This window comes from Lepidochelys olivacea, assembly GCF_965140295.1.
Source record: "Lepidochelys olivacea isolate rLepOli2 genome assembly, chromosome: 3".
NCBI lineage: Eukaryota > Metazoa > Chordata > Testudines > Cheloniidae > Lepidochelys > Lepidochelys olivacea.
The window spans coordinates 4,715,207-4,729,857 of record NC_140413.1 but is presented as its reverse complement, the minus strand read 5'-3'; the positions used below and the strand labels follow the sequence as shown (position 1 = coordinate 4,729,857).

The 14,651-nt window shown below is 53.5% G+C and overlaps 1 protein-coding gene across 1 annotated transcript in view; it reads left to right on the top strand.

Annotated features, from left to right (window-relative positions):
* Positions 1-1,150: 1,150 nt before the first annotated feature.
* Positions 1,151-14,651, top strand: part of SCARA5 (scavenger receptor class A member 5) — a 138,383-nt gene continuing 124,882 nt past the window's right edge. Inside the window, exons 1-2 of the mRNA XM_084622354.1 lie at positions 1,151-1,580; positions 4,500-4,618. Coding sequence (XP_084478480.1) covers positions 4,507-4,618 — 112 coding nt within the window. The 5' untranslated portion in view covers positions 1,151-1,580; positions 4,500-4,506. The remainder of the gene's footprint in view (positions 1,581-4,499; positions 4,619-14,651) is intronic.

Genomic DNA, 14,651 nt, shown 5'->3' with positions numbered 1-14,651 from the left:
GTCCGAGGCCTGCAGCCGTGGCCAGGTGCAGATCCCTGGGTGCAGGGTGGGCATCTGGGACTGCAGGCGCGGGGCCAGGAGCGAAGTTGGGTGGTGCTCTCTCCACGCTCCCTGTGGGGGCTGGTCCAGCCCCCAGCCGTGCCCCCTGAATGTTACTCTGTGTCGTCCCCCCCCCCCCCCCAGAGGGGCATGCCCCACAGATTGAAGACCTCTGCCTTAGAGGGAGGGGGGGTTTCTTCCTCCTTTTCCTCCCGCTGCCAGGCACAAGGAAGCTCATGTCCTGCTCTGAGGGGAAACAGGGCCACGTTCCTTCCTGGCAGGGCGGAGGTATTCGCCTCGCCGCTCAGAAACACTGAGAGGTGCCGGGGAAACGTCTGTGCAGCGTCACGGAAACATTCACGCTTCTGCGAGGTGGGGCTGGGGTCTGCGATCCCTGTAACCCCCACATCTGCTGTGGGGCTATGAAGCCAGCGTGCCACTCAATCATTAGCCTCTTGGGGGGGGGGGAAGGGAAATATCCTGGCAAGGTGTGTCACGTCTTCCCTCTATCCACGGACACACTGGTTGGCTCACTGGGGGATACCAGTCTACTATGACTACCAGCCAGTGGAGTTACTCTTTAGCTTGAGTGCTAGACAGCTGTGCTGTCAGTCCTGGGTTCAAACCCAGCTGAGGGCTCCCACTATGGCTAGTGCATGTGGCTGGAGTGAGGGGACTGCTCTTTGTGCCATCCTGACCCTTCCTGCGTGGGGTGGGATGGGGCGGGGTAGGGCAGGGAGGGGCGGGATGGGAGCGGGGGCAGTATTTCAGGCACGAGCTGGGGACCTGGGTTCCGTTCCCCACTCTGCTGCAGGCATCCTGTATGGCCTTGGGCAAGTCACTTAGTCCCTCTGTGCCTCAGTTTCCCCTCTGCCCATGGGGAAACAGCCTTTCCCACTGGCGGGAGGATAAAGAGGACGGTGCTCGGATACTCAGGGGCCGAGAGACCATAGCTAGGACGAGCCCCTGGCTATTTCGCTGTGGGTTTCGCCCTGTTATGCACTCCCCCTGTACGCCCTCACTGTCGCGTCTTGGCCACAAGAGGGCGCGCAAACCCTCAACTTCAGCCTTGGCAACTCCTCCAAGAGCCACAAAAGTCCCCTGCCAAGGAGCAACTTCAGTTCACAGCAGCCCAGCCCTGCAGCTGCCTCTGGCTCTGCGAAGCATCCTTCGGTGCCCTCTTCCCCCAGGCATGGGGGCTGCATACAAGAGCCGGGCAAACCCACCCGGCTGTGGCACTGGCTGGTCCTAGAGCAGGCCTGGGGGCTCCCCCCTCACTTCTCGCCTACTGGGAAGGAGCCTGGAAGGAGTCGGGAGGATTTGGGGAAATCTCTGTGATCCCCCTGCGCAACCTTGCGAGAGGCTGACCAGCCCCAGCCGACTATGGAAGGAGCTGCCTAGTTCTCTCTTTTCTTCCCTTCCTGAGTTTCTGGAGCTCCCTGTAAAGCACAAAGTTCTTTCCCCCTCCCTTGGCCATGCTGTCTCCTAGGACCTAAGCGGAAAACCCCTCGTCCGTCCAGCTGCAAGATTTCAACCTGCAGGTGAGTCCCTTTCAGACACGGCTTGAGCAACTTCTCCAGGGTGGCCCGATTTCCCATGGCCATGGGTGGGCCGGTGAGCTCGGGGGTTCCCAGAGCGGCTTGGGAAGGGATGCACTATCGAAAGAGTTGCATGGGAAGGAGGGTTATCTCCTGGTGAGAGCAGGGGGCTGGGAGCCAGGACTCAGGGGTTCTCTCTCTGGTTGTACGGGGTAGTGGTTAGAGCAGGGGGCTGGGAGCCAGGACTCTTGGGTTCTCTCTCTGCTTGTACGGGGTAGTGGTTAGAGCAGAGGGCTGGGAGCCAGGACTCTTGGGTTCTTTCTTTGGCTGTATGGGGTAGTGGTTAGAGCAGGGGGCTGGGAGCCAGGACTCAGGGGTTCTCTCTCTGTCTGTATGGGGTAGTGGTTAGAGCAGGGGGCTGGGAGCCAGGACTCTTGGGTTCTTTCTTTGGCTGTATGGGGTAGTGGTTAGAGCAGGGGGCTGGGAGCCAGGACTCAGGGGTTCTCTCTCTGTCTGTATGGGGTAGTGGTTAGAGCAGGCGGCTGGGAGCCAGGACTCAGGGGTTCTCTCTCTGGCTGTACGGGGTAGTGGTTAGAGCAAGGGGCTGGGAGACAGGACTCTTGGGTTCGCTCTCTGGTTGTACGGGGTAGTGGTTAGAGCAAGGGGCTGGGAGCCAGGACTCAGGGGTTCTCTCTCTGGTTGTACGGGGTAGTGGTTAGAGCAGGAGTTTCGGGGATCCAAGAGGCTGCTACTTCTGTGACCTTGGGCAAGTTACTTAGGCTCCCCTTTTCCAAAGTGGCCACCAGTTGTGGGTGCTGAAGTGTTGTGTCCCCAAGCTGCCCCCCCCCCCAAGAGAACCCACCACGGCTCTCAGAACTGTGGCCTTCACCTCACTGTACCTGACTGTGCCCCTCTGTAAAACCGGGGCAGCGACACCGTCCCTGCCTGCTCAGTGCCTCAGTGCTGCCCAGGAGCTGCCCACGTACAGCGTGTGATGCACTAAGTCGCTAGCTGCCACCTCACCCCAGCCCTGCGCCGGGGGCCCGTGGGGCCGGGAGAGCCCTGCCCCCCCTAGGGAGAGCACAGGGTGGGTCCACCAGTGAGCTCCGGCTGGGCGTGGAGGGCTTCCTTCGCGGGCTGGGTATGTTCAGGCGGGTTCCCCCGCCCGCCCAGCTGGAGCAGCGGTGCCCGATGGAAATGCCCAGGGTTTCTGCGCCATGTGCCAGGCACGGTTGGTTTGGGCCGGATGGCCCGGCTGGATCTGTTTTTCAGAGACTAAAGAACCCGCCTCTCGCTCGGCGCGAATCCGCGCTGGGGTGTGAATGCTCCGCGAGCGTTCGGTGCAGGGCTGGGTGTGTGTGAGAGCCGAGTGGAGCCGTTTCCAACCAGGGGGGACTCACTGACCAGGGCAGCCCTGGGGGTCCCAGAGCAGATGGAGACGGAGCCGTTTGCCCCGGGAGTCTCGGTAAATAAACCCAGAGGAGTTAGCAGGTGGCAGCTGATGGTGGCTGAAGCCAGAAGGGGCCCGGAGGGGGCTTGGCGGAGGGAGCAGGCCCTTCTCCACCACAGCCAGCGCTTGAGGGGCACACGTGAGATGAGTTTGGGGATGCTCAGCACATTCCACCTGGCAGGCTCTGCTCAGATGGAAGCAGCCCCATATTAATCCCCTCCACACCACAGCCCTTGTGGAGAGTGCGCTGGGCCTGGCCTGGCTCTCCTTGGCCAGCTGCGTCAGTCCCCCCAGTGCCAGGCCAGTGTAATACCCCCCATCCCCACCTAGCACTGCTTTACCCCCGTGGTGCAGGCCAGCAATACCAGGGGAACGGCCGGTGGGGAGTGGGGCCATCAGGCCTGATTCCCTTTCCCTGGCACCACGCTGACCCTGATAAATCTCTCCATGGAGCCGGCCCGACTCCCACCGAGGGAGGGACTGTGGGATCAGCCCCACTGGTGCCAAGATGGGTCGGCTGGCTCGGCGTTAGCCGCGATGTCGCAGGGCCAGGACATCCTGTAAGAAGGTTTTTGGATGGACCCAGGCTAGTCTCTCTAGGGTGCCTGGCCTCCCACATGGGGCAGGCGAAAGGCAGGGCCTGGGGGATGAGGGGACACTGTGTCGGGTTGCCTAATGACCCGGTTCCACCTCTCCAGCCCACGCACCCACAGTAACCACCAAGGGTCTCTCTAGGCCCTGATCGCAGGGGAGTTAACACATGCTGGCAGCCATGTCTGAAATCCCCAGCGTGGTACGGACGCTTTGTGTTTTAGTCCATGGCCAAGGAGGACCCTAGGGTGCTCCAGCGTGAGGCGGCTTGACGTGCTTCTAACATGGCTGTTCCCTGAGACGAACCAGGGCTGTGACAGGCTTGGGCCAGAGCCATGCTTGAGTGATTCTGGAGACCTTAGCTCACCCCCTGCTTGGCAGCATGAGGCCTTTCGGCTTCAGCACATCTGGCCTCTCCTAGCACTGTGCAACTGGCTCAGGGAGATGTCAAGGCTCGCGGCATTTCCAGTCCCTAGCTGAGCTGTCGGTGTGTGAAGAATCCATGCCCTGAGACGACCCCCATATTCTCCCCAGGGCAAAAACTCTGCTCCTTCAGCTCCAAACCCGCAGGCATCTACTGCATAAGCTAGCGGAGAGCACGGTCTGTTGGCAGCAGTAGTAAGTGCTTTATCCTCTCTGTGGACCGGCCACTAGAGGGCACCATCACGTATGGATAGACACACACGTCCAAGTGCGTGCTGGGTAATGGAGCAGGAGCTAGTGGAGGCTAACCCCAGGGGTGGGTCGGGGTTACACAGGGTTACTCCAGTGCCTACAGTTACAGGGCAGAGATGGGGGTGACAGGGAGTTTCTGCCCCTGTGGTGTCTGTGTCCCCTCCCCGCATTCAATCTCTCACTTGGCTGTTCTGTTTCCCCGGCAGTGAGAGGATGGAGAACAAGGCCATGTACCTGCACACCTTCAGCGAGCGGGAGAACGGCTCCATCTTCGAGGAGTCATTTGATGGAAGGAACCTGTCCAAACTGAACCTCTGTGAGGATGGTAAGTGCAGGGGAAGCTTCCCTGAGCAAGGCTCTTCAGGAACTCTCTGCCCATGGGAAAATGGGCACCATTCCCGCACCCTGGGGGCCTGAGCCCCCACAAGAGCTGGTGTTAAACCTCACGGCTGCTTTGGGGCGAGGGGGAGCTCCAGATGCAATGGAACCGTTTGGTCCTTCTGCTCAGCAGCCATGTGCACTGAAAGGTAGCAGAGAACTCACCGTGAAAGCTGTTCCCTGCATCTCAAATTTATAAGCAGATGGACCAAGGCCTGTGTCATAAATATAAAGAAGGATAGCATAAAATCCCTCCTTGGCAGCTGTACTAAATCGCTTTACCTGGAAGGGGTTAAGAAGCTCCAATATCCTGGTTGGCACCTGACCAGAAGGATCAATAAGGAAAGAAGATACTTTCAAATTGGAGGGGGGCGGGGGAGGATTTGTTTGTGGCTCTCTTTGTTTGTTCCCTCTCCAGATGGAGAAAGAGACCAAGCCGGTACAACATCTCCTGGAATGATCCATCTAAAATTACAGAAATTGTAAACAGGCAAGGAAATGCGTTAGATTACCTTTTGTTTTAACTTGTGAATTTTCCTATGCTACAAAGGTAGTTTTATTCCTGTTTTTGTAACTGTGAAGATGAGTCCAGAGGGGAGTCCTCTGTGTTTTAAATCTTTTTATTACCCTGTAAAGTTACCTTCCATCCTGATTTTGCAGGTGTGATTCTTTTACTTTTTTCTTTATAATAAAGTTCTTCTTTTAAGAACCTGATTGATTTTAGTGTCCTGAAGATAAAGGGTCTGGTCTGTACTCAAATTGCTAAGGCAATTAGTTGGTATATTATTCTCAAGCCTCCCCTGGAAAGGGGGTGAAGGGGCTTGGGAGAATATTTTGGGGGGACAGGGATTCCAAGTGACCCTTCCCTGAATTTTTGTGTAAGTCACTTGGTGGTGGCAGCAATACCGTCCAAGGACAAGGAAAGGAACTTGTGCCTTGGGGAAGTTTTTAACCTAAGCTGGTAGAATATAAGCTTAGGGGGACTTTCATGTGGGCAGAGTTCAGCATGGGCGGGGGGAACCCTGACAGCCTGGATGGGCCCCTGGGCACCAAACTTGCCCTCACCTTACTAGAGAGATGAAGCACCTGGGCAGGGCAGCTTGGGGGACACTCGCACTGTGACTGTGTTGTACCTGAGCTGGGGATTTCAGTCCCTAGGGCTGTCAGGCCAGCACTTCACACTGAAACCCACCAACACAAATGATGCAACAGTTTCCGAGGCAAGCATCACTACATTAAGTCTAGGGATCGCGTTTAGGGGTGCAAGCGGGTGAGGGCACTGCTGAGAACGTGAATCCCAGACCAAATGAAGCACAGATGTTGGCTGGATGTCAAAAGCCCCAGAGTCCATATATCCATTGCCTCTGAGATGTTTCTGGTTGGATCAAATCGTAAAAATCCCAGACAAGACAAAGCTCCTAGCATGTGCCCTAAGAGGCTTTCGGGTCCCCTGCCCTCATGAGGTGTCTTCCACTGAATCCAAAGAGCAGAGGTTTGTAGGGACCTGTTCAAACCAGATGATAATAGAGAATCGTAGAACCATAGAAATGTCGGGCTGAAAGGCACCTTGAGAGGTCATCAAGTCCCGGCCCCTGCACTATGGCAGGGCCAAATAAACCCAGACCAGCCCTGACAGGGGTTTGACCAACCTGCTCTTAAAATCCTCCCATGACGGGGATTCCACAACCTCCCTTGGAAGCCTGTTCCAGAGCTGAACTCCCCGGAGAGTTAGCAAGTGTTTCCTAGCATTGAACCTAACTCTCCCTTGCTGCAGATAAAGCCCATTCCTGCTTGTCCTCCCTTCAGTGGCCAAGGAGAACAGTTGATCCCCGTCCTCTCTGTAATGGCCCAGAACGTACGTGAGGACTGTTGTCAGGTCCCCCCAAGTCTTCTTTTCTCAAGACTGCACATGCCCAGTGGTTTTAACCTCTCCTCACAGGTCAGATTTTCTAAACATTTATCCTTTTAGTTGCTCTTCTCTGGACTCTCCCCAATTTGTCCACTTCTTTCTTGAAGTGCAGTGTCCAGAGCTGGACACAGTGCTGCAGCTGAGGCCTCCCCAGTGCCCAGAAGAGTGGGATGATTACCTCCCCTATCTTCCATACCACACTCCTGCCAATACACCCCAAAAGGAGATTAGCCTTTTTCGCAACCACATCCCAATGTTGCCTCATGTTCAAATTGTGATTCGCTGTGACCCCCAGACCCTTTGCAGCAGTCCAATCCCCTAGCCGGTTATTCCCCAGTTTGTAGTAATGCATTTGATTTTTCCTTAGAGGTGACATACTTTGCTCTTGTCCTTGTTGACTTTCCTCTTGTTGATTTCAGACCCATTTTCCGATTTCTCAAGGTTGTTTTGAAGTCTAACCCTGTCCTCCAAAGTGCTTGCAACCGCTCCCCACTTGCAACGCCTCCCTAGCCAGTCATCCACAGATTTGATAAGCGTACTCTCCACTCCATCATCCACGTCAGTAATGAAAATATTGAATAGCACCTGACCCAGGGAATACATAGTGATGGGAGAATCCTCCCCGAGGGGCTGACAGGTCCCTCCTGAACACCCGGCGTCAGACTGGGCAGTGTCCGGACGTCCTGCAGCACAAGTGGTGTGTTGGCCAGAGATGTGAAGCCTGGTTCCACGCTCCACTCCGGCTAGCTGCTGCTCTCTCTCGGGAACAGGCTGCATTGATGAACCTCACCAGGGCGTGGGCTCCCTGTGGGCCAGCCTCAGGGACCACGTCTTGGGGCTTGGGGTGTGGGGATGCACTTGGGCTTTGGGTTCAGCTTTGGATCTTCTAGCATGCCCTGTTAGAGCGAGGCCAGCTGGAGCGCGGCTGCGGCTGCCAAGAGAGGGTGGGGCAGAAGGGGTGTGGGGCTGGGACCTGCCTCTCCATCCGGTAGCGTTGCCAAATGGGCGTGGAGAGTCCCACTGCTGGAAGGGGAACTCCAGGCTAGCCCTTCAGCTGCAGAGCTTGGGTCTTTGTGCTCACGGCCAGGCTGTTGCCTGCCGCTGCGAGATGAGTTAGTCACTCACTGCGTCAGTGCACACGTGGGACACACACGGGGCCAGAGAGCGGGTTGCACGTGCAACTGTCTATCTGGCATTTCCTAACTTCCGAGTGCTTGACTTTGCAGCCTAAGGAGCGTTCTTTGAATGTAGGTTTTTGTATGTGATTATTAATAACAATGTGTCAAAATGGCAGCTGCTTAACCAGCAGATCTCTTTTCCCCTGAGAGCCATCATACCACACTGCCAGTGAGCTGGAGTCTGCCCCTTCTTGGGCATCAATTGCCTCCTTAATTACAACCCAGAACACCTGTGCAATCCTATGGACAGCAGAGCGGGTTGCTCAGGTGCAACCGATGGCATCTTGGCCCTGCAAAATGTTTATTACTGGGGATGATATATGGGAAGGGAAGAACCCAGCTTGACTCTCAGATCCCAGGTGAATCTGCAGAGCTGGAAAACATCGCATATAAGAGCTAGGTATTATTATTTTAACTGGCATGCTGATCTGATTTGGAGTCAATGAGAGAAAAGGAGCACATGTCAGAGAGAGATTTTAAATGCTAGTTGGTGGAGGAGACTTGTTACTGGCCCATGTGGACTTTCCCCCCGACAAATCCAGCCCAGGTGAGACGTGACCGAAAGCTGTTATTCACAACAAACTGGACTCAGTCAGCAAAGAGTTACGGCTGAGTGTGTGTTTCCATGGAGACCAGCTAACGGCCCAAAACAATATTGCATTGTTTGAAATAAAATTTTCACAGCCCAACCTTAGGAAGTCTGGAAATGGCCAGTGAAATGATTCAGCCAGTTCCCCACTGCCATATAATTCTCCATCACTGACTCCCCCCACCCAGTCTTCCCAGCCCATCTAGCCTGAACTCGGGAAGGGAGATGGGAAACCCAGCTTATAACGGGACAGCTACTTTCAGCCTTGAAAGATGGGCCTTTGTGACACGAGTTGGTGGCGGGGGGGGGGGGGTTCTGTCCATATCTCAGTGCACAAGCATCCGTCTGGGGGGAAAACCCCACATCTGTGACTGGCACGAATTGGCCCCTTGGTGACAGTCTCAGTGGAGATGCCAAGAGCTGAATGGGGAATAGAGAGTCAACATCCTCACTTAGCCCCTTAAACCACCAATCCCCCCCCCCCCACTGGTGTGTGGTAAAGCAGAGAGTCTAGTTAGCGCTGGCTGGATACTGATGGATGGGCTGGGGGCTGATAGATCAGTCTCTGACTGCCTTGGTAGCTGAGGGAAAGGAGGTTGGCGTGACAGGCTGTCTTGGTGCAGGACAGGGCAGGACTGGCGGCGTTGCTGCAGGGGGCTCCATTTTTAAGCCTTCCTAAGGGGGTGGAGTTAAAGGACTGGCTCCGCCTCTTAGCTCTCCCAAGACCCACCTCCATCTAGGGAGAGTTTATAAAAGCCTCCTTGAGTGGTGGCTGCCATGGAGGCACGTTAAGATTATGCTTGTTGCAGGGGGCTGCTCTGAAGCTTTCACAGCTCTAGACTAGGCAAGCTGGGTCTGGGTTTAGAGAGACCCCTGGGCTATGCCAGTGCATGATTCATAAGAACATAAGAACAGCCACTCTGGGTCCATCGAGCCCAGTATCCGGTCTTCCGACAGCGGCTGGTGCCAGGTGCATCAGAGGGAATGAACAGAACAGGTCATCACCCATTGATCCCAGTCGTCCACTCCCAGCTTCTGGCAGTCGGAGGCTAGGGGTTGCATGGGGTTGCATCTCTGCCCTGGCTAATAGCCATTGATGGACCTATCTTTCATGAACTTATCTAGTTCTTTTTTTAACCCTTTAATAGTTTGGCCTTCACAACATCCTCTGGCAAGGAGTTCCACAGGTGCACTGTGTGCTGTGTGAAGAAATACTTCCTTTTGTTTGTTTTCAACCTGCTGCCTATTAATTTCATTGAGTGACCCCTCGTTCTTGTGTTCTGTGAACAAGTAACTAACATTTCCTTATTCACTCTCTCCACACCAGTTGTGATTTTGGAGACCTCTGTCATATCCCTCTTAGTCGTCTCTTTTACAAGCTGAAAATTTTCAGTCTTTTTAACCTCTCCTCATACAGAAGCTGTTCCATACCCCTAATTATTTTAGTTGCCCTTCTCTGAACCTTTTCCAATTCCAATATATCTTTTTTGAGATGGGGCAACCACATCTGCACACACTATTCAAGATGTGGGTCTAACATGGATTTATATAGAGGCACTATGATATTTTCTGTCTTTTTATCTGTCCCTTTCCTAATGATTGCCAACTTTCTGTTCGATTTTTTGACTGCTGCTGCACATTGAGTGGATGTTTTCAGAGAACTGCCCACAATGACTCCAAGATCTCTTTCTTGAGCTAATTTAGACTCTAACATTTTAGCTGTAGAGTTGGGATTATGCTTTCCAATGCGCATTCCTTTGCATTTATCAACCTTGAATTTCATCTGCCATTTTGTTGCCCAATCACCCAGTTTTGTGAGATTCCTTCACAGTCTGCTTTGGACTGAACTAGCTTGAGTACTTTTGTAGCATCTGCAAATTTTGCCACCTCACTGTTTACCCCTTTTTCCAGATCATTTATGATTATGTTGACTAGGACTGGTCCCAGTACAGACCCCTGGGGGACACCACTATTTACCTCTCTCCATTCTGAAAACTGACCATTTATTCCTACCCTTTGTTTCCTACCTTTTAACCAGTTACCGACCCATGAGAGCACATCCCTCTTATCCCAGGACAGCTTATTTTGCTTAAGGGCCTTTGGTGATTTCTGAAAGGTCCCCTTTTGCACTGGGGCATTGTTTGTGGTTGCCCAGGGCACTGGTGTGTGTGTGGGGTGTGTGTGTGTGAGAGAGCGAGAGAGTGTGCTGGTGGAAACAGAACTGCTCAGCCATGTGTATCCGCCTCTCTACCAGGGACAGCTTAAGCGTTGGGCACCCCGAAGCAGAGGCTCCTTTTGAAAAGTCAGCACCACTTGTCCAAGGTCACGTTGCATGTTAGTGGCAGATCTGAGCCCAATCACGCAGCTCCCTATGCCAGGCTCTAACCATTAGGCTGTGCATTGCTCCCGGAGCTTATCATGAATCTGTTGTCTCCAGACAATAGACACCATCATCATGATATTTCCCGCACACAAAGGGAGCTGGGACTACGGTCCTGATCCTTCTGTGATGGGTGCTCAGGCCTTTGGCAATAGTAGGTCTTGTATCCTGGGTTTGGCTCAGCCACCAGAGGGCACCCTCACTCATGCACACACTCACAAGAGTGGTGCAGACGTAACACAGCAAACTGCTCTGCAGAGTGTAGAATTCACTGCGTCGCGAGCAGGCCGAATAGCCCTGCCTGCCAGCAACGCAAACTCCAGTGTCTGCCCCAGCACACCCAGAGCAATCCCCCCAGGTCCCAGTAAACCCGGTCAGCCTGGAGAATGTTTCCGCTGGCATTGCTATGAAAATTGCACCTCTGCCAGCCTTGGCACCATGCGCTGCTCTGCCCCCGCAAATGCTGTTCTCCCAGGGGCTCCCCGGGGAGTTATTGTGGCCAGCCATACATGTCTCCCCTGTTAGCCCCAGGTGCACGGAGTTGGGTTGCACATTGATTGCCAAGAGGCCTGCATTCCACAGGCGAGGTGGCTGGGATGGTGGTCTTACAAACTGCCCCGGGCCCTTTATCAACCTCTCGCGAGGCCTGTGTGGCCTGGGGTGCGAGCACAGATCTGGGGGGCAGAGATATCACCACAGGCTTGCGCGGAACGTTGTAGCTACCACGAGGAGGCAACATCCAGCAGACGCTGCCTGGGTAACGTGTGGGGCATTGTTCCCAGGGGCAGGATTGGGCTCCATTGCATTGGCACACAGGGCTTTGGGGGTGACCTCGAATGGACAGAGAACTCCAATCGGCCTGAGAGCGTTTGTTGGACTGTTTGTACTGAGCCGAAGGATTAATTTTTTTCTGGCTGTTGCAACAGGAGATCTGATGGCAGTGTGTCGCGGTGTCGTGATCTTCCCCTCCCCCTCTCTGTTCGAAACGCAAAAAAACAGTCATTATTTCTGGTCTGACTCCTGGAATTTCCATTTCTTTCTTCCCCCTTCCTCACTGACATGCAAACATTTGACCAAACTCTCAGATCTTCCCGCAGTCCTTTGACGTGCCTTCTCTAACATAAACCTTGAGCAGTATGTATCTGTCCGTCTGGGAGTAAAATCCCAAGTAAGACTCTCTCCTGCACACGCTTCTCCCCCTGGGGAGAGGAGGGGAGAACAAACGCCAGCCAGATGTGCGTCATCTTCTTCTTTCTGTCGGGCAGCCTTAGGAAAGCAGCAAACTGAGATTATAATTTCATCTTGTGATTCCAAAGAACCCCCCACCCATTGGGCCACCACTGTGAGCCTGGAAGGGGCAGTTTTCCCGTGAAGTGTCTTGTGGTTTGCTTCTCGCCACAGTCCCAGTGTGGTGATTCGATGAGTTTCCATTTGTGGTGGAGAGATCCACGCCTTCAACGCGTTGTCTGACCGTGGTTGAGTGCAGTCATAGAATCATAGAATCATAGAATATCAGGGTTGGAAGGGACCCCAGAAGGTCATCTAGTCCAACCCCCTGCTCAAAGCAGGACCAATTCCCAGTTAAATCATCCCAGCCAGGGCTTTGTCAAGCCTGACCTTAAAAACCTCTAAGGAAGGAGATTCTACCACCTCCCTAGGTAACGCATTCCAGTGTTTCACCACCCTCTTAGTGAAAAAGTTTTTCCTAATATCCAATCTAAACCTCCCCCACTGCAACTTGAGACCATTACTCCTCGTTCTGTCATCTGCTACCATTGAGAACAGTCTAGAGCCATCCTCTTTGGAACCCCCTTTCAGGTAGTTGAAAGCAGCTATCAAATCCCCCCTCATTCTTCTCTTCTGCAGGCTAAACAATCCCAGCTCCCTCAGCCTCTCCTCATAAGTCATGTGTTCCAGACCCCTAATCATTTTTGTTGCCCTTCGCTGGACTCTCTCCAATTTATCCACATCCTTCTTGAAGTGTGGGGCCCAAAACTGGACACAGTACTCCAGATGAGGCCTCACCAATGTCGAATAGAGGGGAACAATCACGTCCCTCGATCTGCTGGCTATGCCCCTACTTATACATCCCCAAATGCCATTGGCCTTCTTGGCAACAAGGGCACACTGCTGACTCATATCCAGCTTCTCGTCCACTGTCACCCCTAGGTCCTTTTCCGCAGAACTGCTGCCTAGCCATTCGGTCCCTAGTCTGTAGCTGTGCATTGGGTTCTTCCGTCCTAAGTGCAGGACCCTGCACTTATCCTTATTGAACCTCATCAGATTCCTTTTGGCCCAATCTTCCAATTGGTCTAGGTCCCTCTGTATCCTATCCCTCCCCTCCAGCGTATCTACCACTCCTCCCAGTTTAGTATCATCCACAAATTTGCTGAGAGTGCAATCCACACCATCCTCCAGATCATTTATGAAGATATTGAATAAAACCGGCCCCAGGACCGACCCTTGGGGCACTCCACTTGATACTGGCTGCCAACTAGACATGGAGCCATTGATCACTACCCGTTGAGCCCGACAATCTAGCCAGCTTTCTACCCACCTTATAGTGCATTCATCCAGCCCATACTTCCTTAACTTGGTGACAAGAATACTATGGGAGACCGTGTCAAAAGCTTTGCTAAAGTCAAGAAACAATACATCCACTGCTTTCCCTTCATCCACAGAACCAGTAATCTCATCATAAAAGGCGATTAGATTAGTCAGGCATGACCTTCCCTTGGTGAATCCATGCTGACTGTTCCTGATCACTTTCCTCTCATGCAAGTGCTTCAGGATTGATTCTTTGAGGACCTGCTCCATGATTTTTCCAGGGACTGAGGTGAGGCTGACTGGCCTGTGGTTCCCGGGATCTTCCTTCTTCCCTTTTTTAAAGATTGGCACTACATTAGCCTTTTTCCAGTCATCTGGGACTTCCCCGGTTTGCCACGAGTTTTCAAAGATAATGGCCAGTGGCTCTGCAATCACAGCCGCCAATTCCTTCAGCACTCTCGGATGCAACTCGTCCGGCCCCATGGACTTGTGCACGTCCAGCTTTTCTAAATAGTCCCTAACCACCTCTATCTCCACAGAGGGCTGGCCATCTCTTCTGCATTTTGTGAGTCCACTGTCTATGGGCAAGGCGGAATCCTGGGGCTTCTTTCGTCGGAGCTTCAGTCAGGTTTGGGACATGAGAAGCAGCCCCCGATTTGAGCCAGCGAGTGCTGGCTTCCTTTCCATTGGCCTGTAGCACTGATGTTAATGTGGGACTGGAAGGCGCTCAGATACCAAGGTGATGAGTGTGGGATAAGTACCTACACAGGACAGAATAATACCAATATTAACTCTTATAGAGCATGTTTCATTGATAGGTTTCCAGGCTCTCTACAAAGGAAAACAGTGGCTGTTACCCACACGGTACACGCAGGGGAAATTAAGGTGCACAGAGGGGAAGGACTTGCCCAAAACACTCAGCAGGTCAGTAAACAGAACCCAGGTGCTCTGACTCGCAGTCCAGTGCTCTGTTTTTTAGACCATGCTGCCTTAGACCTTTGCTTTCTTCTGTAACATATTTCAAGTGGAATTGAGACTGGTGTGGTTCCTAGAGGGGACTGGCTCCTTCGCGGAGGTGTTGTGGTGGCTGTAGGCGTCTATCTCAGCCGTTTTAATTAGTCTTGGCTGCTGGCAGGCAAACCGAGTAAAGGAGGCAGAGAGATTTGGGACGGATGCCTGCTGTCCACCTGAGGGCATTTCCAAATGGAAGCGCTGCCCCCACCCCAGGTGGTCCAGCTTGTGAAGCTGAGCTGTTTGGGAGACACACACCTGCAGCTAAATCTTTCTGCAGCTAGAAAGGCAGATGGACCAAATTCTGCACTCCTGGGCCTAGCAAAGCTCCCATAGACTTCGTGGCTCGGGTCCTATAGCTCCTCC